General features: G+C 73.4%; 3 protein-coding genes and 2 non-coding genes across 6 annotated transcripts; 2 read left to right on the forward strand and 3 right to left on the reverse strand.

The window, feature by feature from the left end:
• Positions 1-228: 228 nt before the first annotated feature.
• TRNAC-GCA (transfer RNA cysteine (anticodon GCA)) lies at positions 229-300 on the reverse strand. The gene has a single exon. It is a non-coding gene; the product is annotated as a tRNA-Cys (tRNA).
• A 1625-nt stretch (positions 301-1925) lies between these two features.
• On the forward strand, positions 1926-4077 carry LOC135330591 (dickkopf-related protein 1-like). The gene is made up of 4 exons (XM_064524506.1): positions 1926-2202; positions 3149-3352; positions 3440-3635; positions 3737-4077. The coding sequence occupies exons 1-4, from the start codon at positions 1926-1928 to the stop codon at positions 3789-3791; spliced, it is 732 nt and encodes a 243-aa protein (XP_064380576.1). The 3' UTR covers positions 3792-4077.
• On the forward strand, positions 2604-2695 carry TRNAI-UAU (transfer RNA isoleucine (anticodon UAU)). Its single transcript is given in 2 exon segments — positions 2604-2641; positions 2660-2695. It is a non-coding gene; the product is annotated as a tRNA-Ile (tRNA).
• A 253-nt stretch (positions 4078-4330) lies between the features above and the next one.
• On the reverse strand, positions 4331-6399 carry ARL5C (ADP ribosylation factor like GTPase 5C). 2 transcript variants are annotated; one of them, XM_064524865.1, is made up of 6 exons: positions 6244-6399; positions 5614-5674; positions 5389-5536; positions 5182-5265; positions 4888-5039; positions 4331-4809 (listed from the first exon to the last, which is right to left on the reverse strand). In XM_064524865.1, the coding sequence occupies exons 1-6, from the start codon at positions 6287-6289 to the stop codon at positions 4761-4763; spliced, it is 540 nt and encodes a 179-aa protein (XP_064380935.1). In that variant the 5' UTR covers positions 6290-6399; the 3' UTR covers positions 4331-4760. The 2 variants fall into 2 exon arrangements, with proteins under 2 accessions (XP_064380935.1, XP_025970514.2); XM_026114729.2 differs by lacking the exon at positions 6244-6399 and having other exon boundaries at positions 5614-6077.
• A 906-nt stretch (positions 6400-7305) lies between these two features.
• CACNB1 (calcium voltage-gated channel auxiliary subunit beta 1) lies at positions 7306-20819 on the reverse strand. The gene is made up of 14 exons (XM_064524694.1): positions 20567-20819; positions 18981-19067; positions 16862-16981; positions 16353-16475; positions 15797-15933; positions 15614-15690; positions 13355-13374; positions 13015-13095; positions 12844-12902; positions 12508-12617; positions 11423-11574; positions 11148-11243; positions 10256-10441; positions 7306-8890 (listed from the first exon to the last, which is right to left on the reverse strand). The coding sequence occupies exons 1-14, from the start codon at positions 20651-20653 to the stop codon at positions 8435-8437; spliced, it is 1791 nt and encodes a 596-aa protein (XP_064380764.1). The 5' UTR covers positions 20654-20819; the 3' UTR covers positions 7306-8434.
• Between the last annotated feature and the right edge of the window lie 25 nt (positions 20820-20844).

Raw genomic sequence — 20844 nt, forward strand, 5'->3', positions numbered from 1 at the left:
ATCTGGGGTCCCGCTCCCCGTGGCCCCCCCGTGCCGCAGCCCCCCAGTCGGGACCTGCCTCGCTGCCGGGGGAACGGCTCCAACTCTGCGACCGTGGCGGCGGAGGCAGGCTGGGGCCGCGGGGCTGCAGGGCTGCCGGTGCCCCCCGCCCTGCCGGAGCCGGGGCACTGGGAGCGAAACGGAGATGTCCAAAAAAAAAAAAAAAAGAGATAGAACCCCCCCAAAAGAAGGGGGCACCCGGATTTGAACCGGGGACCTCTTGATCTGCAGTCAAATGCTCTACCACTGAGCTATACCCCCGGTGCTAGGAAAGCAGCCGGGAGGGCTAGGGACGTGCTCTGCACTGCGCCACGGCACTGCTGGGGCTGGGGGCTGCGCTGTGGGGCACATGCACCCCCCCCCCACATGCACACACACACCCCCCACATGCACACACACCCCCACACGTGCACACACCCCACACACATGCAAACACACACACCACGTACACATGTGCGCGCACACACACTGCATGCACGCGTGGCTGCAGCATGCACGCGCACCCCCATCCCGGGACACGCGCGTTTGCACGCGGAGGCCCCACTCGCTCCGGCCCAGCAGCAGCTCCCGCAGCTCCGGGGCACCCGGCGGCGATGCCCACGGGACCGCGAGGCCGGTCACCCCAAAACGCACACCAGGCTGGCGGAGGAGGGAGCCGCCCCCACCCCCACCCCCCCGCAGCGATGGGGCGAGACGTGGCACGGCCAGAGCCAAAACCAGCCCAGACAGTGAACGAGAAGGAGGGGAAAAAAAAAAAACAAAAACAAAAAAACATGGTTTTTGGCCAAGGAAGATCCCTCGCTGTGCGGGGGAGCCCAGGGGGACGGGGGCAGCGAGCGGGACCCCCCGGGACCCCCCGGCGCAGCAGTGCCAGCAGCGCTGGCCCCACGGGGACGGGGATTAGCCGTGGACGGCAGCCCTGGGCCGCAGCCCGGCGGGAGGCGGATGGGGGCAGCGGCCGCAATTGTGCCAGGGCTGCGGAGGCAGCGTCAATATTTGCTCTCTAAGCCGCTCCGCAAACACGGGCCGAGCAGGCGGGGGCCGGGCCCAGGCGTCCTGGCCTGCAGCCGCCCCGGGGCACGGGCACCTCCTGCGCCAGGGCCCAAAAGCGGCTTTGTGGCCCGGCTGGGCTGTCCCCCACGCCCCCAAACCCGGTGCGACGTGTGGCCTCCCGCTGCTGACTTACACACGGGGAAACTGAGGCACGAGCGCGGCGAGGCCGGGGCTGGGGGGGGGACGCGGAGCCCCCCGGGGTGCCGAGGCCACGCTGGCGGCATTGTCCGGCTGCCGCTCCGGGGAGCCATTTGCGGGTCTGCCCGGAGCCGGGGGCAGCGCAGATAACGGCTGCGCCCGTGCAAACACCTCGTTTGCAGAGGCCGTGCAAACACCTCATTTGCAGAGGCCGTGCAAACACCTCGTTTGCAGAGCCGTTAGGGAAGGTGCAAAGCCCGTCACCCCCGGAGATGAGGTGTGCGGGGGGGGGGGGGGGGGGGGGGGAAACACGGCCAGGAGCCTTTGCGTGCCCCTGCCAGCCCAGGCAGCGCCCGCGGCAGCACCGGCACCGCCACGCCGGGCCAAGGGCAGCCCTGCAGCGGCACCGCCACGCCGGGCACCGGCACCAGCACTGGCACGGGCACAGGTCCAGGTTGGCGCTGGAGCCGGCCGGGCGCCGGAGCCAGACTGCTCCGGGGGGGCCGTTTGCTTTGGGGCTGTTCCCCCCAGCCAGGGGAAGGCTGGCAATTATGCTAATCCCTTAACCCCTGATTGCCTCCTCCTTCCCCATTAGCTGGGCAAACAGTTTTAGCGGCGGGGGCCAAGGCAGGCCGTGGGCTACATAAGCCCCGGGGCCGGGCCCGGGCAGCCAGTGCCCGCTGCCCACCGCCAGCATGGTCCCCGCCAGCCTGTGCCTCGTCGCCGCGCTCCTGCCCGCCGCCGCCGGCTACCTCTGGGCGTGGATGTACACCCTGCCCCAGCACCCGCCCGGCGACGCCACCCTGGGCCGCAGCGCCCAGGCCCCCGGCAGCCCCGAGGAGGTGAGCGGGCGCTGGGGATGCCGGAGGAGGAGGAGGAGGAGGAGCGGGGATGCAGTGCTGTGCAGTGCTCAGAGCAGGGCTGCCCTGGGGATGCTGGAGGAGGACGAAGGAGGGGGGGCTGTGCAGTGCAGTGCAGCGTTCAGCGCAGGCTGCCGGGGCTGGGGGATGCTGGAGGAGAGGCAGTGCAGTGCAGCGAGGTGCAGTGCAGTGCTCAGAGCTGGCTGCCCAGGCCGGGGGATGTTAGGGAAGAGGCAGTGCAGTGCAGTGCAGTGCAGCGAGGTGCAGTGCAGTGCTCAGAGCAGGCTGCCCGGGCCGGGGGATGCAGGGGGAGAGGCAGTGCAGTGCAGTGCAGTGCAGCTCAGCGCAGCGCAGTGCTCGGAGCAGGCTGCCCGGGCCGGGGGATGCAGGGGGAGAGGCAGTGCAGTGCAGTGCAGTGCAGTGCAGTGCAGCTCAGCGCAGCGCAGTGCTCGGAGCAGGCTGCCCGGCCCGGGCGGCTCGGAGCGGTGGGCGCGGCGGGCGCCTGCCCGGGCCGCTCCAGTGGCGCAATCGGTTAGCGCGCGGTACTTATACGGCAGTACGCGGGAGCCATGCCGAGGTTGTGAGTTCGAGCCTCACCTGGAGCAGGACTTTTACGGGGGGGCCGTGGCAGCTTTTAAGAGAGGGGCAAAAAAGAGCAGGACATGGCCCGGGTTTTCCTCCCCTCCCGGCTGGTTTGGGGAGGGGGTGCCGGCCCTCCCCTGGGTCCGACCCTGCGAACCCCCCTCAGAGGGGCCCCCACCACCCCCCTCCCGCGAGCAGCGCTGGGTTTCTTTTCCCTGGAAAAACTCAGGCTGCGTGCTGGGTTTTGCCCTGAGAACAGGCATCACTAAATAAATGGAAAAGAAGAAAAGGGGGGGATTCTGCACCTATCAGAGCCCGGCCACAGGTGGGTTTCTCCCGGGGGGGGGTGCTGCCCCACAACCCGAGTTTGCATCCCAATGCTTCTGCTTTCCTGGGCCCCGAAAACCCAGGGGAGACCCTGGTCTGGCCCCGACGCAAACAGCAGCTCCCGGGCTGCATCCCGGCTTCGCCCTAAGCATGGAGCTTCCCCCCCCCCGCGCAGGCACCGGCGTGCAGCAGCGGCAGCCCCTGCGCCCCCGGGCACTTCTGCGACGAGCACTTCGGGCTGTGCCTGCGCCGGCGCCCCGAGGGCCAGTACTGCCGCCACGACGCCCACTGCGCCCGCGGCCTCCTCTGCATGTTCGGCAAGTGCCAGCAGCCCGCGCCGCAGGGCCAGGAGGGTGAGCAGGGCCGGGGGGCGATGGGGGGGGGGGAGGTGGGGTGGGGGGCTCGCTCTGCCCCCCCTAACGCCGCCGCCCGCCCCGCAGGAGCCCGCTGCCGGGGGGACAGTGACTGCGGCGCCGGGGCCTGCTGCGCGCGGCAGCACGGCGAGCGGGTCTGCAAGCGGCGCCTGGCGCTGGCCCAGGGCTGCCACGTGCCCCCCGGGGGCCTGGCCTTCAGCCTCAACCAGCTGTGCCCCTGCCTGGAGGGGCTGGTGTGCCGCCCCGGCGAGCCCGGCCGAGGGTGAGTAGGGGGCCGGGGGGGGCCGGGATGTTCCCGCGCGCCGGGATGGCCGTGGGGGCCGGCGCGGGAGCCCAGGTGCCACCGACGCTCTCCCCCTCCAGGAAGGCGTTCGAGTACCGGCCGGAGAAGAGCGAGTGGCGGTGCCGGCAGCCCTGAGCGGCGGCAGCTCCCTATTTATTCCCTGTAAATAGCGCGTACGGATCCAGCGCCCCCGGAGCCACGGCCATGCGGAGCCCCGGCGACCCTCACCGTGGCCTCGGGGCTGCCGGCGGGAAGAGAGAGACGCCGGGATGTGGAGGGGCCGGATCCCCTCCATCCGCAGCCGACCCCCCCCGGGGCAGGTCCCCAGCCCCCCGGCCCGGCCGCGGAGGGGGGATCAGGGCTGCGAAATCCCCTGCTGCCTCGGCACAAAATAAACCCGCGGAAGCGGCCGGGAACTCGGCTCAGCGCTGCTGTTTCCTGCCCTGCGTCAGCAGCGGGGCTGCGTCACGGGTGCCCCAGCTCGCCGGCCCCCTTTCCCGGCATGGAAAGCAGCTTCCCCCCGCCCCGTGCCCCCAGCAAGCCCTGGGAGCCACTGGGCAAACGCCATGGGTGTCCGTCCGTCCTTCCGTCTGTCCCTGCCTGCCCGTCCTGCCCGGCCCGGGGGGGTTGGTGCCCAGCCCGGGATGTCACCCGCAGAGCCAGGACCCAGCGTGCAGAGTGAAACAGGCAGGATTTAATCACATATAAAAACAGCTTATAAAAAACCCCCACAGAGGGGGATTTGACCCCCCCCATCCGCCACTGAGGCAGGCGACAGGGCAGGGGCTCCCCTGGCTCCCCCAGCAAGGCCACGGGGTAGAGCCGCGTCCCCCGGGCTGGGGGCCCCCGGGGAAACCGAGGCAGCGGGGGGGGGCAGCACCATGACCCGGCCCCGGGCCCCCGGCCAGCCCCAGGAAGCCGTCCAGCCTCGCTCCTCATGGCCATGATGGGAACAGGACGATCCATCCGGGAATGGTGGGACGATCCAGGAGAGATCCCGCTCGCGGTCCCAGGTGGGGGGGGGGCAGCCCCCGCAGCAGCGAGCTCCCGGCTCGGGGGGGCCCCTGCTCGAGTCGTCCCTCTCCGCCGCGGCTCCGTGGCCTCTCAGCCGGCCGCGACGCGGGACTGCATCCAGGCCAGGCCGGCGGGCAGGCTGCGGGGAAGCGCCCTTAGCGCGGCCGAGCCGGGGGCACCCCGCGGCAGCCCGCCCCAGCGTCCCCCCCCCGCTCACCCCTCTCCCGTGAGGGCGCAGCAGCCCTGGATGTGCCACGCGTGGTCCTTGATGGAGCCGAGCGTCAGGAGCCGGGAGATCTCCGAGGTCGTCATCGAGTCCTTGACGTCCTGCTTGTTGGCCAGGATGAGCACGGCCGCCCGCCGCAGGTCCTGGGGGGGGGGCACCGCGCTGTGACGCCGGTGTCCCCAGCGGGGTGGCACCGCGTCCCAGCCCGGGAGCCCCCTTTACGGGGGGCTGAGACCTCACAACCTCGTTGCTCTTGTGGCCGGCTCCCGTCCCGTCCCCGCTCACCTCGTGAGCCAGCATCTTGTGCAGCTCCTCCCGCGTCGCCGGCAGCCGCTCGCGGTCGCTGCTGTCGATCACCAGGATGACGAACTGGCGGGGAAGGGGCGCGCGGCCGTCACCCTCCCCGCTGCGAAGCGGGGCGTCGCAGGGGGGGGAGCGGTGCTCAGAGCAGCCCCCCGGCCCCAGCGCCGCGGGGGGGGGGCCCGTGCCCACCTCGGTGTTGCAGTAGTAGCTGCTCCAGGCGGAGCGCAGCGTCTCCTGGCCCCCGAGGTCCCACACGAGGAAGTGGGTCCCGCGCAGGACGACCTCCTCCACGTTGCTGCCCACGGTGGGGCACGTGTGCACCACCTCCCTCGTGACGCTGCGGGGTGGCCGGCGTCAGGGGCTGCCGGCCCCCCCGCCCCCCTCCCCGCGTGGAAGCCCCCCCCCGGGACTCACAGCTGGTAGAGGATGGTGGTCTTGCCGGCGTTGTCCAGCCCCACGATGATCACCTTGTGCTCTGCGGGACGGCAGCGGGGGCCGGCTGAGCGCGGGGGCCGCCTCGGCCCGGCCCCCCACGCCCGGGAGCCAGCGCGGCTCCAGCGGGCTGCTTGCACCCGTGCGGATTCTCTGATGTCTCGTAAGAGGGTTGTGCTCCCCTTTCCCCCGGCAGCAGCCCGCAGCATCTCCCCCCCTGCGAGCGCTGCCAAGGCCCCGCGTCCTCCATCCCCTGCCAGCTGTGGCTGCGCCCGAGCCATCGGCTCAGCAACTACCAGGGAAAGGCCGAGACCCCCTCGGGGTCCAGCCGAGGGGCTGCCCCGGCTCCCTGCGGGAGCACAGAGCCGCCTCGCCTCCCCCGGCAGCGGGGGGCTCTGCCCCGCTGCTGCCCCACGAGCCCCCCCGCAGGGCTCTGCGCCTGCAGAAGCGCCTTGAACCCGGGGCCAAATCCCACGTGCCAGCGCCCCCCCCCCCCCCCCGTGCACAGCGCCCCTTCTCCAGTGCACGGCCCCCCCCAGTGCACGGCCCCCCCAATGCACGGCCCCCCCCAGTGCACGGCCCCCCCCCAATGCACGGCCCCCCCCAGCCTACCGCGGCTCCCGAAGGCGCCCATGACCTTGGCCACCAGCTGCCCCATAGCGCTGTCGCGGCTCCCGCACGGCAGCACCGGCCCGCGGGCCCCTTTAGCGCCGCCGTGACGTCACGCCGGCCCCGCCCCGCCCCCCCGGGGATTCCCCTGGAGGGAGGGGCGGAGCCGCGGGGAACCCCTCTGACGTAGGGGCTCGGCTGGGGGGGGGCAGCAAGGGGGGCGTCTGGCCTGGGGGTGCGCGGGAGCCCCCCCACAGCCCCTGTAGACCCCTGCAGAGCCCCCCCAGGCACCTGGAGCCCTCCAGCCCCCCGGGTGTCCCTGGAGCCCCCAGATCCCCAGAGCCCCCCCAGGCACCTGGAGCCCCCCAGCCCCCCCTGGGGTCCCTGGAGCCCCCCAGAGACCCAGAGCCTCCCCGGACCCCTGCAGAGCCCCCCAGACACTAGAACCTCCCAGCCCCCCCCGGGGGTCCCCGGAGCCCCCCAGAGACCCAGAGCCCCCCCGGACCCTGCAGAGCCCCCCAGGCACTAGAGCCTCCCAGCCCCCCAAGTCCCCAGATGCTCCCTGGAACCCCCCGGCTTCCCGACCGCCCCCCCCCGGCTCCTAGACCCCCCCCCCGAAGCCGGAGGCAGCCCGAGGCCCCTGCCCCGCTTTCTGGTTTCCATCCTGCCGGCCGGGAATGTCCCGGGGGATTTGGGAATGTCCCGGGGGATTTCGCCGCGTTCCCGCACCAGCAGCTCCCGGGGCAGGAGAACGGAAAGCGAAAGGGCTGCGAGCGGAAGCGAAAGCCGCCGGCGCTGAGCCGGGGCCGCTTTCCCGGGGGGAAAGGAGCCGGGAAAGAGCCCGCGAGGAGGCCGAGGCCCGGGCCGAGGCCGAAGGCCGGATGGCTTAACCTCCCCGCCAGCCCCGCGGCCACCACGTGCGACCTTGCGGCAGGGACCGGCCAGGTGCCACCGAACCGCGACGGTGCCCGGCCGTGCCGTGGTGCAGCTGGGGGGCAGGACCCCCCCCCCGCGCAGCTCCGGCCCCCCCGGCCCCCCGCGCACACGCCAGGCAGGGCCGCGGCGGGACGTCCCAACGAAACGTTTATTACAAAGACCCAAGCGAGCGGGGCGACTCCCCCCCCCACCACACGCAGACGAGAATAAATAAATAAAATACACTTTGTCGGGGCGTTAAATAGTGTGTGACGGGACATAAACACGGGGCGGGCCCGGGCGCCCGGCGAGGACACGTGCCGCGGCGGGGGCCACGCGCCGGGCAGGCGGCTCTCGAAGCACTTGGCAGGCGGTGGCACCGGGTGTCCCCCCCCCCGCCCCGGCCCCCAGCGGAGGGGAAACTGAGGCACGCGCCAGGCAGAGCCCTGCCCCGGGCTGGCGGTCGGGCTAAGGCAGCGGCGGGGCGGCGACGGCAGCCCTGCCCTCCCGCCGGGCAGGGGGACGGACGGACAGACACGCTCACGGACGGACGGACGGACGGACGGACACGGCGGGACGGGGCGCAGCGGACAGGCACGGCAGGGCTGGGGGTGGCACGGGGGGGCTCCGGCGGCGGCAGGCCGGGCCTGGGGCAGCTGTTAGCACGTGTTAGACCCCCCCCGGACTGGCTCAGATCCGGCCCCCCCCCCTTCAGGCAGAGCCCCTCCAACGCAAACACGTGCAAACCGCCCCCCCCGGGCAGGCAGCACCCACGGGGGGCACCGCCGGGGCCAGCGGGGACCCTCTCCCCACGGTCCAGAGCCGCGGGCCCCCCATGGCACGGCACACGCATGCACCCCCCCCCCCCCCGCCAGGCAAGGCTGCTGTGGGGCAGGGGAGGCTGTGGGGCACGGCGGCGGCAGGGGGGCGGGCAGCCGCCAGCCCGGGGGTCTCCCTGCAGCCCTGGAGCCGGGGGGCAAACAGCACCATGGATACTGGGAGGCGGGGGCACCCGGGGGGGTGGGGAACAGCCCCCCCCATGCCACGGGGACACGCCGGGGTCCCCTTTGGTCACTTGCTGTCCCTGCGGGGCAGGGAGGGCCCGAGGCACCGCTGGATAGTCTGCGGGGGGGGGGGGGATCCCCCCCCAGGCACAGGGCAGGGGGGAGACCCCGGCGGCCGGGGCCCTGTTGGCAAAGCAGGGGCTCCCCGGCGGGCAAGGGAGGCCGTAGGCAGCGGGGGGGCAAGCAGGAGCCGCCCCCCCCACGCCCCCCCGGCCCTAGCGGATGTAGACCTCCTGGCCCCAGCCCTCCACGTCGCTCTGGCTGAGGCCCAGGGCCTCGGGGGGCTCGGGGCAGTAGCGGTCCCGGCCCTTGGGGCGGCCCGGCAGCGCCCGGCCCCGGCTCTCCGGCCCCGGCGCCTCCTCGGGCCAAGGGCCGCCGGGCCGCTGCTGGAGCCGGCGGCGGGGGCAGGCGCCGGGGGGGCCCGGCGGCTCCGCCTCGGCCTCCTCGCAGGGGTCCGTCTCCACGTCCATGCAGGAGTCGCCGGGCTCCGTGCAGGCCGAGTCCCGGCCGCCCTGGGTCTCCGAGTCGAAGGTGTCCTGGCGGGGGAGGCCGCGGCGGGCGGGCGCCTGGCCCCGGTGGCCCTGCCCGCGGCTGCCGGCCTCGCCGGGGCGCTGGCGGAGGCTGCCGGGCTCCCCCCGGCGCGGCGGCTCCCCGGGCGCCACGTGCGGTCCCTGGTTAGGAGAAGCATCACACCGTGCAAGGACGGACGCGTTAGTGGCCAGGCCGGGTTAGGGACGCCGCGGAGCTGGCAGCGGGGCGCATGCCTCGGCCCGCCGCGCCTCGGCCCCGCGGGGGGGGCAACGGGGGCAACGGGGGGATTGCGCGGGGCGGGGGGGGCTGCAGGCGCGGGGCTGGCACCGGCAGCGTCCCCCGTGCCGGGAGAGTTAGTGACAGACAACACAGGACACACGTGTCCCCTCTGCCTCCTGCCCGGGGCAGCGCCTGGGTGAGCGGCCTGGGTGCCGCCCGCCGTGCGGGGTGAGCCGGGGCCGGGGGGGGGGCCGGCACCCCCCAGGGAAGCGCAGCGCGGGGGCCGTGGAGGATGCAGGTCCCCGAGGGACCCCGATCCCCAGGGAGCCCCGATTCCAGAGGGGCCTCGTTCCGGGCTTGGCCCCCAGCCCGGGGTGGGAGCAGGTCCCCGGGGTGGGAGCAGGTCCCCGGGGTGGCCCCGTCCCAGGGACGGCCCCGGTCTCCGGGGCAGATCCTTTGGAGGGGGTGATCCAGGGAGGGGGAGCAGATCGCCAGGGCAATCCCAGGGACGGCCCCAAGGCCCGGGGCAGGGTGCAGGTCCCTGGGCTGGTCCCAGGCCCAGGAGGGTGCAGATCCCTGCAGTGGCCCCAATCCCAAGGATGGCCCTGAACCCTGGGGAAGGGCGCTGCAGGTCCCTGGGGTGGCCCCAATCCTTGGGGAGCTGCAGGTCCCTGGGGTGGCCCTGATCCTCAGGGAGCTGCACGTCTCCAGGGTGGCCCCAATCCTTGGGGAGCTACAGATCCCTGGGATGACCCCAATCTTTGGGGAGCTGCAGGTCTCCAGGGTGGCCCTGATCCTTGGGGAGCTGCAGGCACCTGGAGCAGCCCTGATCTCTGGGGCAGGGTGCAAGTCCCCGGGTGGCCCTGAACCCTGGGGAGCTGGAGGTCCCCAGCATGGCTCTGATCCTTGGGGAGCTGCAGGTCCCCGGGGTGGCCCCGATCTCTGGGGCAGGGTGCAGGTCCCCGGGGTGGCCCCAATCCTTGGGGAGCTGCAGGTCCCCGGGGTGGCCCCGATCTCTGGGGCAGGGTGCAGGTCCCCGGGGTGGCCCCAATCCTTGGGGAGCTGCAGGTCCCCGGGGTGGCCCCGATCTCTGGGGCAGGGTGCAGGTCCCCGGGGTGGCCCCGATGCCAGCGGCAGCCGCAGGCGCGGAGGACGCAGGCCGGCGGGGGCCCGGGCCCGGCTCACAGCGCGTGCTCCTCGAGGAGGCCGGGGGGGCTGGGGGTGGGCTCGCCGCCCCCGCGGCCCCACAGGCCCAGGTTCCTCCGCAGCGAGGTCAGCACCTGTACCTGGAGGTTGGAGACGGGGGCCGGGCTGGCGGCCAGCGCCGCCGTGGCCATGGTGCGGTTCAGCAGCGGATTGGGCGGGTTGCTGCTGGGCGGGTGCGTGGCCTTCCAATAGGCTTCCAGGTACTCGGCCAGGTGCTCGCAGGCGTCCTCCAATTGGTTCTCGTCCAGGATGATGTCGAACATCTCCTGCAAGGGACGGCGTGGCGGATGGCGCCTCCGGCCAGGACGGGGGGGTGGGTGGAGCCTCCAGGCCCAGGGCGCAGCCTCTGCTCCAAGGGGGCGGGGCCTCTGGCCAGGATGGGGTGGTGGGTGGAGCCTCCAGGCCCAGGGCGGAGCCTCTGCTCCAAGGGGGTGGGGCCTCTGGCCAGGACAGGGTGGTGGGTGGAGCCTCCAGGCCCAGGGCGGAGCCTCTGCTCCAAGGGGGCGGGGCCTCTGGCCAGGATAGGGGGTGGGTGGAGCCTCCAGGCCTGGGGCGGAGCCTCTGGTCACGCCAAGGTGGTGGGTGGAGCCTCAGAACCAAAGGCGGAGCCCTGGTCAGGTTTTGGTGGTAGGAGGAGCATCTGGCCTGCAGGGGCGGAGCCTCTGGACTAAAGGGGTGGAGCCTTGGCTACAGGGGTGGAGCCTCTGACCCCAATGAGGTTGTGGGTGGAGCCTATGCTGCTGGGGGTGGAGCCTTGGGCTGAGATAAGGGCATGGGTGGAGCCTACGGAGCCAGGGTGGAGCCTCTGGTGCCAAAGGGGTTGAGGCTGTGGCCAGGATGCGGTGGTGGGAGGAGCCTCTGGCCTGTAGAGGAGGAGCCTCTGGCCCCACTGAGGTGGTAGGCGGAGCCTCCGGCCCCACGGCAGCACCGGGAGCCAGGGCCAGGCCGGGCCGGGCGGGGAGCCACACTCACCGGCGGGCACTGCGCCAGCTTGTCTGAGGCCACCATCTGCACGTTGAGGTGCTTCGCCTGGGACTTGCCCCGGGACTTCACGAGCCGCTGGAGCACCTGGGCCGGGAGAGGGTGACACTGGGGCGGCCGCAGGGACCTCAGCCCCACCACCACAGCCCCGCTGCCACCCCGCCTTCCCCAGCCCAGCCCATGTCCCCTGGCCAGCCCCACCTCCCAGCATGGCCAGAGCAGGGGCTGTCCCGTGCCCACCCACCCTTGCACGGCCCCGTGCCCACCTTGGGGGACGTGATTTTGATGTAGACAATGATGGGGGCCAGGGACGTCTTGGCCAGCTGGGCCGGGTGGTTGATGGTGTCAGCGTCCAAGGCCACCAACTGCAGCGTCCGGGCCAGCTCGAAGATGCGCTCGGTCTCGCTCTGGACCTCGGCTGCCACAGCAGGGAGACACTGAGGGTCAGGGCCAGACAATGCGGAGGGACAGGAGAGCACGTGGGGCAGGGGACAAGAGGGAGAAGTGCTGGGAGACATGGTAAGGGGAACGGGACAGATGGCAGGACTAGGAATAGTCTCGTACTGGGCCTTGGCCACCCTCAAGGTCACCCCGGCCCCAGGGACGTGGGGGGTCACTGCAGGTCCTGGAGGGAGGTGGCTCTGGGCGCCCAGTGCTGGCACCGAGCCTGTGCAGACCCCGGGGTGGTTGGGTCACGGGGGGCGAAGCCACCCCCAGACCACGTGTGTGCGGGACGGGAGGTCGGATGGGGCTGTGTGACCGGGGCCTCCCTAGCCCCCGGGCTGGGGGGTGGCCGGACCCGGCAGCGCTCCCAAAGCAGCGTCCCCAAGGCTGGTCACGGCCAGGCAGGGAGGACGGGGGGATGCGAGGGGCCACGTCCCCGCTGCCCCCAGCCGGGCAGGGGTCCCGGCGGGTCCAAGCTACATACCCAAGACATCTGTATCAGGAGCAGGGGAGGAAGGAAGCAGCGCAGAGGGGAGGAAACCCAAAGGAAAGGAGAAAAAGAAAGGGAAAGAAAAACACAACAAAGAGAAGATGAAGGGGGAGGAAGGGAGAGAGACTGAGTCAAATCGGCCGGCGGGAGCGAAAGCCCCGGCTCCCCGCCGCCCCGCTGGCTTCGCGCGTGTTAGTCGCCCCGCAGCAGCGGAGATGCAGGCTGCGCACCGCATCTCGTCCCCCGGCGCCGCGGAGGGACAAGCCGTGCCCCGGGGCAGGCAGCAGCAGCACCGCGGGACGGGGAGCGCCAGGCCGCCGGGGTCCCCGGCCGATACAGATGTGCGCTGGGGAGCCGGGCCAGGCGGGAGGGTGAGCGCAACGCGGGCTACCCGGGGCACCGGGGCCGCCTGCTCACCCAGGCTGGAGCGCGTGCTGGAGCGCTCGATGATGGTGTGCTTGCTGGGGTTGTTGAGGACGGAGCGCTTGGCCAGCGAGATGTCGGCCGTCACCCGCGTGATGGAGATCCTGGGGACGGAGAGGCAGCAGTGGGAGGGGGAGGCAGGGCAACCGCAGCTGCAAAGCCCCCCCAGACCTCGTGTCCACCCCCTTCCTCCCACCCCACGTCCAGGACTCCTGGGCCCCTCGGCAGGGGTATTGCCCTGGCACAGAGCAGGGTGGTCCCCGCCCGTCCGGCGGCGAGCGGGGGGCACCGGGCGCAGCGCGCCCCGCCACCCGCCCCCTCGGCACCCACCTGCCGTCGAAGCGGTGCTTCAGGAAGTCGAAGAGGGCTTTCTGCATCATGTCCGTGACCTGGGCGGAGGCAGGCAGGGAGGGGGCCGGCGCTGGCGGCACGGCTCAGCAGATGCGGCCCGCCGCCCCCCCGCGCTGCCCCCCGCGTTGTCCCCCCCCCCCCGCTCCTCACCTCGTAGCCCTTCAGCGACGGCCCCACCAGGATGATGGGCCGCATGGAGGGCACCACGTCGTAGGGCGGCACGTGCTCGGCCTGCGGGGCAGAGCCGGGCGTCAGCACCGTCGGGCCGCGCCGCCAGAGCCCTGGGCCGCCCCGTCGCCGGGGGGGGGGGGGGGGACGGGAAGGGACGGGGCGCACGGCCATGCTCGGGGGCCACCACCTCCGCGGACCCCATGCCCAGCCCCGCTGGGGGCTGCTCGCGGTGGCGGGGGGGGGGGGATGCACGGGGTGGGGGGTGACAGCGGTCGTGGGGCCCCCCATGCCCGTCCCCGCGCGTCCTGCCGCTACTCACCGACTTCTGCTTCTGCTTCGCTAGGTGCCGAGGCGCCGCGCGCGGGGCCGGGGCGGGCGAGAGGAGACAAACAAGGCATGCGTGTTATCCCCGGCCGCCCGCGCGAGCACGCAGGGACGCAGGCCGGGGCGCCGGGCGAGACGGACCCCCGGCGGGGGGGCACACGGGGCGGGGAGGATGCACCAAACTGGGCTGGGGATGATGGGCAGCGAAGGGACCGGTGGCGGGGGGTCCCACGGGGCTGCTCGACGGGAGCCCGCCGGCCCTCTGCGGAGGGAGGCAAAGCTGGCAGAGTTACTGGTTAATATTAAAGACGCCCCCGTCCTTCATCAAAAACGGGGTGCGAGCGGGGCTTCGGCAGGGCCCAGGCGGGACGGCGGCTTCGGCACCAGCCGAGGCGCCCGGCACACGAGGCCGGGGGTCTGCCCTGGCCCCGCGAGGCACCCGCTCGCCCTCCCGGGCCACCAGAGACCCCCATCTCCAAGCCCAAGTCCTGGCCGCGGGTGCGAAAGGCCCCGTGGGGAGGAGGAGGAGGGCGTCGGGGCGGACACCCCCGCCCTGGGGCTTGGTTCCGTCCAAGCCCACCCATCATCTGCCCAGTTTGGGGGGGGGGGGGGGAACACTCCATTCTCATTTGCGGGGGGAGACGAGAAGAGACACCACCGTGCTGGCACAAACCATGCGCACACCGGGGGGGGCCCCCAAGCCGCGGGATGGGGTGGGCTGTGGGCTGACCCACCCCTCGGTGTGTGGGGGGGGGGCATGGACTGATCCATCCCTTGGTGTGTAGGGGGAGGCAGTCATGGACTGATCCATCTCCTGGTTTACCGGGGGGGGGACAGTCATGGACTGATCCATCCCCTGGTGCATGGAGGGGATCGCTATGGGCTGATCCATCCCATGGTCACAGGGAGGAGACAGTCATGGACTGATCCATCTTTTGGTTCAGAGATGGGGGGGACAGTCATGGACCGATCCATCTCCTGGTTCACAGGAGGGGGGGACAGTCATGGACCGATCCATCTCCTGGCTCACAGGAGGGGGGGACAGTCATGGACTGATCCATCCCATGCTGCATGTGGGGGGGATCGCCATGGGCTGATCCATCTCCTGGTTCACAGGAGGGGGGGACAGTCATGGACTGATCCATCTCCTGGTTCACAGGAGGGGGGGACAGTCATGGACTGATCCATCTCCTGGTTCACAGGAGGGGGGGACAGTCATGGACTGATCCATCCCATGATGCATGTGGGGGGGATCGCCATGGGCTGATCCATCTCCTGGTTCACAGGAGGGGGGGACAGTCATGGACTGATCCATCTCCTGGTTCACAGGAGGGGGGGACAGTCACGGACTGATCCATCCCATGATGCATGTGGGGGGGATCGCCATGGGCTGATCCATCTCCTGGTTCACGGTGGGGGAGGCAGCCATGGACTGACCCACCCCACGGTCGCGGAGGCCACCACGGCCATCCTCAGCCCTGCTCCGGCCCCCCAGCACTCACGCCCCATGCTGCGGCGCGGGGCCCCGCCGCGGCCGTGCCGGCGAGGCTCTGCGGGCGCCCCGGAGCACGCCATGCCCCCGGCAGCCCTCGCAGGCAGTGTTAGGGCAGGCAGGGCGCAGCAGGCGAGCGCGGGCCGGGCCGGCGTGCACGGGCTCCGTTACCTTCCTAAAGAAGGGGATGCGCTTGGTGTGGGCGGGGGGGGTGGTGACACTGCTCACGCTACTCTTAGGGGAGCGGTGGGTCTCCAGGGCCTCCTCCTCCTCCTCTAACTCATCGGGGTCAAAGGCAAAGCTAGGCATGTCCAGGGCACCTGGGGACGGACGGGGAGCCGGAGCGGGAGGGAGGGGGAGGAGAAAAGAACAGGAACAACGGCAGTGAAAAGAGACGAGAAATGGAAACGGGAACTGGGAAGGGCAGGAGAACGGCGGGGACAGGAGTGGAGGGAAGCAGGGAGAGGGGGCAGAGGGGCAGCAGGCGGGGGGGCTCGGGGGGGCACTCGCGTCTGTGCGTGCCCAGCAAGCAGGGCCGCGTGCGGGCAGCGCCGTGCACACGCGTGTGCTCCCGTTGCACGCTGCACTCGGTGGCACACGCACACGCGTGGCTCAGCGCGCACGTGGCTCCCTTGGAGCAGCGGGGACAGAGCTGCGGCGATCTATGGGGCGGGCGAGGGGGGCTCCCGGCAGGGCTGAGGGACCCCCAGCTGGACCTGCCCCAGCCCGGCGCGGGGCAGCGGGGCCCCCGGACACCCTTACCGCTGGCCGGTGGGGTGGGCCGGCGGGTCCCCGTCACCACGTCGCCCAGGCTGGAGCTGGAGTTGTCGCCCGATTTGCTGCACGGGGAGAAGCAGAGAGGAGCGTCGGTGCCCGGACGGGGCGGGGGGCGAGGACGGGGCGGGGGCCGGGGGGAGCCGGGGGATGATGGGGGACGAGGCCCACCTCGAGCTCAGGCGGTTCTGCCTCATCTTCTGCTCCTGCAGCAGCCGCATGTTCTCCAGTTTGACGGGGCTGGGGATGAAGCCGACCTCGCAGCCCTCCTTCACCAGCCGCCCGATCCACCAGTCGTTGTTGTACTTCTGCGCCGGGGGGGGGACACCTGAACCCCCCGCAGCGCCCAGCCCCACGCGGCCCCGCTGCCCGTCCCCCCGGGCCAGCCCCACGGCATGCCCCCCCGCCACTCCCAGCCCCACACCGACCCCCAGCCCCACACCACTGTGCTGCCCCCCAGCCCCACGGCAGGCCCCCCCCGCCACTCCCAGCCCCACACCGACCCCCAGCCCCACACCACTGTGCTGCCCCCCAGCCCCACGGCAGGCCCCCCCGCCACTCCCAGCCCCACACCGACCCCCAGCCCCACACCACTGTGCTGCCCCCCAGCCCCACGGCAGGCCCCCCCGCCACTCCCAGCCCCACACCGACCCCCAGCCCCACACCACTGTGCTGCCCCCCAGCCCCACGGCAGGCCCCCCGCGCGCCCCCCCGGCCCGGCCCCCACCTCCTTGATGTGCAGGAAGTCTTTGGGCTCGAAGCAGATGGCCATGCCCTGCACGGGCATGTCGTCGCTGGCCGAGGGGTTGTAGCCGACGTTCGTCCGCACGGCGAATGCCACCGGCTTCGTCTGCCGGCGGGAGAGGAGGCTCAGCGGGGGCGGCATTGCCCAGCGCCCCCCCCCCAAACCGCGGCAGTGCCAGGACGCCCGGGCCGCGCCCCACGGCCCCCACGGGCTGTTCCCACCCGGCAGCGGCCGGAGCCCGGCTGGGGACACTGCGGCCACAACGGAGGGCACGGAGGGGACAGCGGGGAGCAAGCTGGAGCCGGAGGGACCAGGGCTGGCCCCGTGCGACCCGGGGCGGGGGGTCCCCTCCCTCCAGGGCAGAGGGTGCCGAAGGCCGGGCGGGTGGCGGGGGGCTGCTGCGCCCAGCAAGGCCGGGGCAGGCTGCGGGTTTCCAGCCGAGCCCCCGAGCCCCGGCCGCAGCCCCGGGGCCGGCGGCGGCTCCGTCCCACCTTGGCTTTCTCCAGCTGCGCCAGCGCCTGGCGCTCGGCCTCCTTGCGCAGCGCCTCGCGGTCCTCCTCCAGCGAGACGTCCGAGTCCGAGGGGCGGCTGGTGTAGGACTCCGCCGAGCCCTGCGGGAGCGAGAGGGGGGGTCAGCGCGGGCCGGGCAGGCTCCCTGCCTCCCCCCCCCCCGCAAACAGGCGGACCCAGCAGCAGCCCCATCTCCTCCCCGGCCCTTCTCCTTCGGGACGGGACGGCGCCCATCACCGTGCCCTCTGGGCGTGCACCAAAAACGGGCCTCCTCCCCGCGCAGGGGTGCGTCCTGCATAGCCGGGTGGGAGAGTCCAACACCGTTTTGCGGCGGGACCCCCGGGACCCTCGCTGAGACCGGCGGGAGAAGCAGGGTGCCGGACGCCGGGGCCCGCCCCAGCCCCGTGCCTCGGTTTCCCCCGGGCAGGAGGGGTGACGGCAGGTCGAGGGCCGGGCTGCAGCTGTCCTCCCCGCTCCGGCAGGGAACGTGACAGCCGACACCGGCGCGGGACGGTGCCTGCTCCCGGCCCCGTGGCCGTCCCGGACCGCCGTCGAGGCAGGAAGGCCGGGGGGAACGCGGCACCCGCCGCCGCCTGCCCGTGCTCCCCGTGCCCGGTCCCCCCCCCAAGGCCCGGTCCCCCCCGCCGCCGTGACCGCTCTGCCCCACACGTCCCGGGGGCAGCAGCGACGGGGAAAGGGGGGTGCGGAGCGCCTCAGGGTCACCCCGGGACAAGGCTGGGGAAGGGACCCAGGAGTCCGGGCTGGCAGCGCCCTGGAGGGCTGCTCCCCCCCCACAATCCCCACCAGAGCCCCCCCAGCCGCAGCAGCCCCCGGTCCCAGGCACAGGCCCGGCGGTGCCACCCGCACCGTGGTACAGACGCGGGTGCATCGTCAGCGGGGGGGCAGGGACCACCGGCAAACGCCCACCCCACGCCCGCCCGCGGCCCCCACCGTGCAGGGTGCCCCCATCCTTCCCAAACGCCGGGCGGGGACCGGCCAGCTTCCCTCTGCAGGGGTCTGACCCCCATCTATGGGGCAGCAGCCCCTCGAAGGACCTGGGGGTCCTGCACGATGTCCTCACCCCACAGACCCCGGTGGCCCCCCCAGCTCCTGGGACACCCTGCTCCGGCCCCCACGAAGCCGCGGGGGACCCCGCGCCGGGGACAGCGGGGACAGCGGGGACAGCGGGGACAGCGGGGCAGGGGGGCACGTGGCCCCATGGCGCAGCGGGCAAGCACGGGTGGGGGGGGTCCATGGCGGGCGGGGGGGCGCGGGGACGCTCACCAGGGCCGCGCGGTGGTCTTTGCTGCCTATCTCCATGGCGGCGGGGCCGGGGGCGAGTGGGCGGCGGGGGCGGGCGGGCGGGCGCTGCGCTGGGGCACCCGCGGGTCGGGTTTCAGCGCCCTGCGACATTCGCGGCCTGCCGGGGTATATTTAGCCCGGTGCGGGAGGGGGTGGGGGCCGGGGGGGGCCGCAGGGGTCGGTGCCAAGCCGGCGGCTCTGACGGCTGGAAGGGGCCGGGGAGGACGGGCTGGATGCCAGGCGGGCGATGCCAGGGCTTCCCGGAGCTCCCGTGCCCCCCACCCCGCAGTGCCCCCCAGGACGGGGACGAAACGCCCCAAACCTCTGCTCTGAGCCGGGGGGGCACAGCCGGGTCCAGCCGGGGGGGCAGCGGCCGCGCTCCCCCCGCGGCGCTCGGGGGGCTGAGGGTCTCAAGCCTGGACCCCCCCCGCTGTCCCCAGGGACAAGGGCCATCGCGGCCCAGCGCCCCAAAAATGCGACCCGGCTCTGGGCCACCAAGGTCCCTTCCCCTGTGCCGGTTGCCATGGCGACTACGCTGGATGCTGGATGCTGGATGCTGGATCCGGCAGGGAGCCGCGATGGAGCGTGGGGAGGGCACGAGCGTGGGGGGGGCACGGAGGAGCTGGCTACGGCCAAACCCCCAGGGCCAGCTCTGCCCCTTGCAGCCCCCCCGGGGCAGCACCGGCGGTGGCGATGCCACCCTGCCCCGGGGACAAGCACGGCGGCCCCCCGCTACGAGCCACACTGGCGCGACCCCCCCCATCCAGGGGGGCTCCCCGCGTCCCCAGCCCCGCTCACCTGCCGCACGAAGCTGTTGGACGTCGTGTCGGACGAGGTGCTGCCGTCCGAGCGCTTGAAGCGGCTCTTCCTCTTGCTGTACTTGCCCTGCGGAGAGGAGACGCCGGTGAGCGCGGGGGCCACGGGGGACATCCCTGCCCCCCCCCGGCCCCAGCCACCCCCCCGAGGAAACCCCAACCCCAGCCGCCGGCATCCGGGCAGCAAACAGCTCATCAGCATCCATGGATGGAGAAGGGAAACCGAGGCAGGGAGGACCCAACGCCTGCCGTCACCCGCCCGCGGCTCTCGGCTGCACCGCCAGCGGACGGGATGCTCCGGCTGCGCCGGGATGCTCCGGCTGCGCCGAGGCGAGCGCCCTGCGGCCATCCCGTCCCCGGGGGCCCGGCACCGGATCAGCCGCGGGGCTGGGGCCAGTCTCCACGGAGAGCGGAGGGAGGCCGCGGGGCTGATTGGATTTGCGGGAGCGCCCGGTGCCTGCGCCTGGCTCCTCGCCGCAGCGAGGGGACGAGGGCACGGCCACCGCCCCCGCGGGCCCCGCGGCCGAGCCCCCCGGCTCCGGGGTGCCACCGCGGGCAGAGGTCCCCACGGGGGTCCCCGCCGGGGCGGTGCGGAGCGGCCAGCGGGGCTGCCGCCTCCCCGGCGTCGCGGAGGGACAGCTGGGCCCAGCTGCCGCCCGGCCCGGAGATGCGCGGTCCCCGCGCAGGGCAGCACCCGATATTTTTAGGTTCTCCATCCTCGACCCCCCCCCTCCACCCCGGCCCCCCGCCGACCGCCCAGCCCCATCCGTCGCTCCGAGCAGGCGACGGACGTGGCTCGGGCTCAGCTGCGAATGTCCCCGGGGGGGAGGCCGGCGGCCCTGCTAACGCCTGGACGCGGCGGCGGGGGTCCGCAGCGCCGTCGCCCACCCGAGGCCGGGCGAGAGCGGGGAGGCGGCGCGGCCAGGGCCTCTCCCCCCGCCCCGCTCTCCCCCCAGGCCGCAAGCGAGGGGGGTCTGACCCCCCGGAGGTGGGCGGCAGCGGCGTGGGGGGGGCAGCACCCAGCCAGACCCGGAGGCTGGGTGCCCCCCCCGGCATCGCCAGCAGCCGGAGGGACCGGCCGGACACGCGTCCCTTCCCCGCCACCCTGCGCCCGGGCTGGAGGGGACCGGGCCGGGGGGGAGCCGCCGCCTCCACGCGGAGTTTGCCCAATTCCTCAAAGTTTCCCGGTGGGCCGACACCTGCCCCCCCGCAGCCCGGGGCAGCACCGCGCTCCGGCCCCCCCGGCCCCCGCAAACCCCTGGGGAAGCGGTGACACAGCAGGCAGCCGGGAAAACCCGCGCGTGCCGACCCCCCCGCGCCCCAGCCCCGGGCGCGACCCCCCCGTGGGGCGTCAAAGCAGGGGGGGGACCCCACCTGGGTCCCCCCCCCGGCGGCTTGGCCATGGGTGGGAGCCACCCTGCTTTGCCCGCTGGGGGCTGCAACCTCCTCCCTCCCCGGGCACGGGGGGGTGGGGGGGGCCGAGCCGCGCCGATCCCCCCCCGCGCGGTGCCGCCGGGCCCGGGGGGATCGATGGGGCTGGCCCCCCGCCCCGGAGCCCCCGGCTGTCACCTGGAGGGCGGCGTTGTCGAAGACGTCCATCTGGATGTCCTGCGTGGAGCTGTACGGGGTGCGGGCCATGCCGCCTTCCCGCACCATGGAGCTCGCCGGCGGCGGGGGACGGCGCCCGGGCCTGGCCTCCGCGGCACGGCACGGCACGGCACGGCACGGCACGGCACGGCACGGCACCGGCCCCGCGGCGACGGGCGGCCCGGCGTGCAGGCAGCCGGAGGAGGAGGAGGAGGAGGAGGAGGAAGGAGAGGGGGACGGCGGGCCTCCGCCTCCGCTCC

The sequence above is a fragment of the Dromaius novaehollandiae genome, chromosome 22 (assembly GCF_036370855.1).
Source record: "Dromaius novaehollandiae isolate bDroNov1 chromosome 22, bDroNov1.hap1, whole genome shotgun sequence".
NCBI lineage: Eukaryota > Metazoa > Chordata > Aves > Casuariiformes > Dromaiidae > Dromaius > Dromaius novaehollandiae.

What these genes read in the sequence shown, in the direction of transcription:
- ARL5C (XM_026114729.2), bottom strand. Translation starts at nt 5,912, where the DNA reads ATGGCTCGGGCGCAGCCACAGCTGGCAGGGGATGGAGGACGCGGGGCC. An exon ending in ACAAGATGCTGGCTCACGAG is followed by an intron (nt 5,040 to 5,181) that starts GTGAGCGGGGAC and finishes CCCCCCCCCCAG; the next exon opens with GACCTGCGGCGGGCGGCCGT. An exon ending in TGCGCCCTCACGGGAGAGGG is followed by an intron (nt 4,810 to 4,887) that starts GTGAGCGGGGGG and finishes GCTTCCCCGCAG; the next exon opens with CCTGCCCGCCGGCCTGGCCT.
- LOC135330591 (XM_064524506.1), top strand. Translation starts at nt 1,926, where the DNA reads ATGGTCCCCGCCAGCCTGTGCCTCGTCGCCGCGCTCCTGCCCGCCGCC. An exon ending in AGGGGGGGCTGTGCAGTGCA is followed by an intron (nt 2,203 to 3,148) that starts GTGCAGCGTTCA and finishes CTTCGCCCTAAG; the next exon opens with CATGGAGCTTCCCCCCCCCC. An exon ending in CGCGCCGCAGGGCCAGGAGG is followed by an intron (nt 3,353 to 3,439) that starts GTGAGCAGGGCC and finishes CCCGCCCCGCAG; the next exon opens with GAGCCCGCTGCCGGGGGGAC.
- CACNB1 (XM_064524694.1), bottom strand. Translation starts at nt 20,653, where the DNA reads ATGGTGCGGGAAGGCGGCATGGCCCGCACCCCGTACAGCTCCACGCAG. An exon ending in TCAAAATCACGTCCCCCAAG is followed by an intron (nt 11,244 to 11,422) that starts GTGGGCACGGGG and finishes CTCCCGGCCCAG; the next exon opens with GTGCTCCAGCGGCTCGTGAA. An exon ending in CCCCCGTCTCCAACCTCCAG is followed by an intron (nt 8,891 to 10,255) that starts GTACAGGTGCTG and finishes TCTCCTAACCAG; the next exon opens with GGACCGCACGTGGCGCCCGG.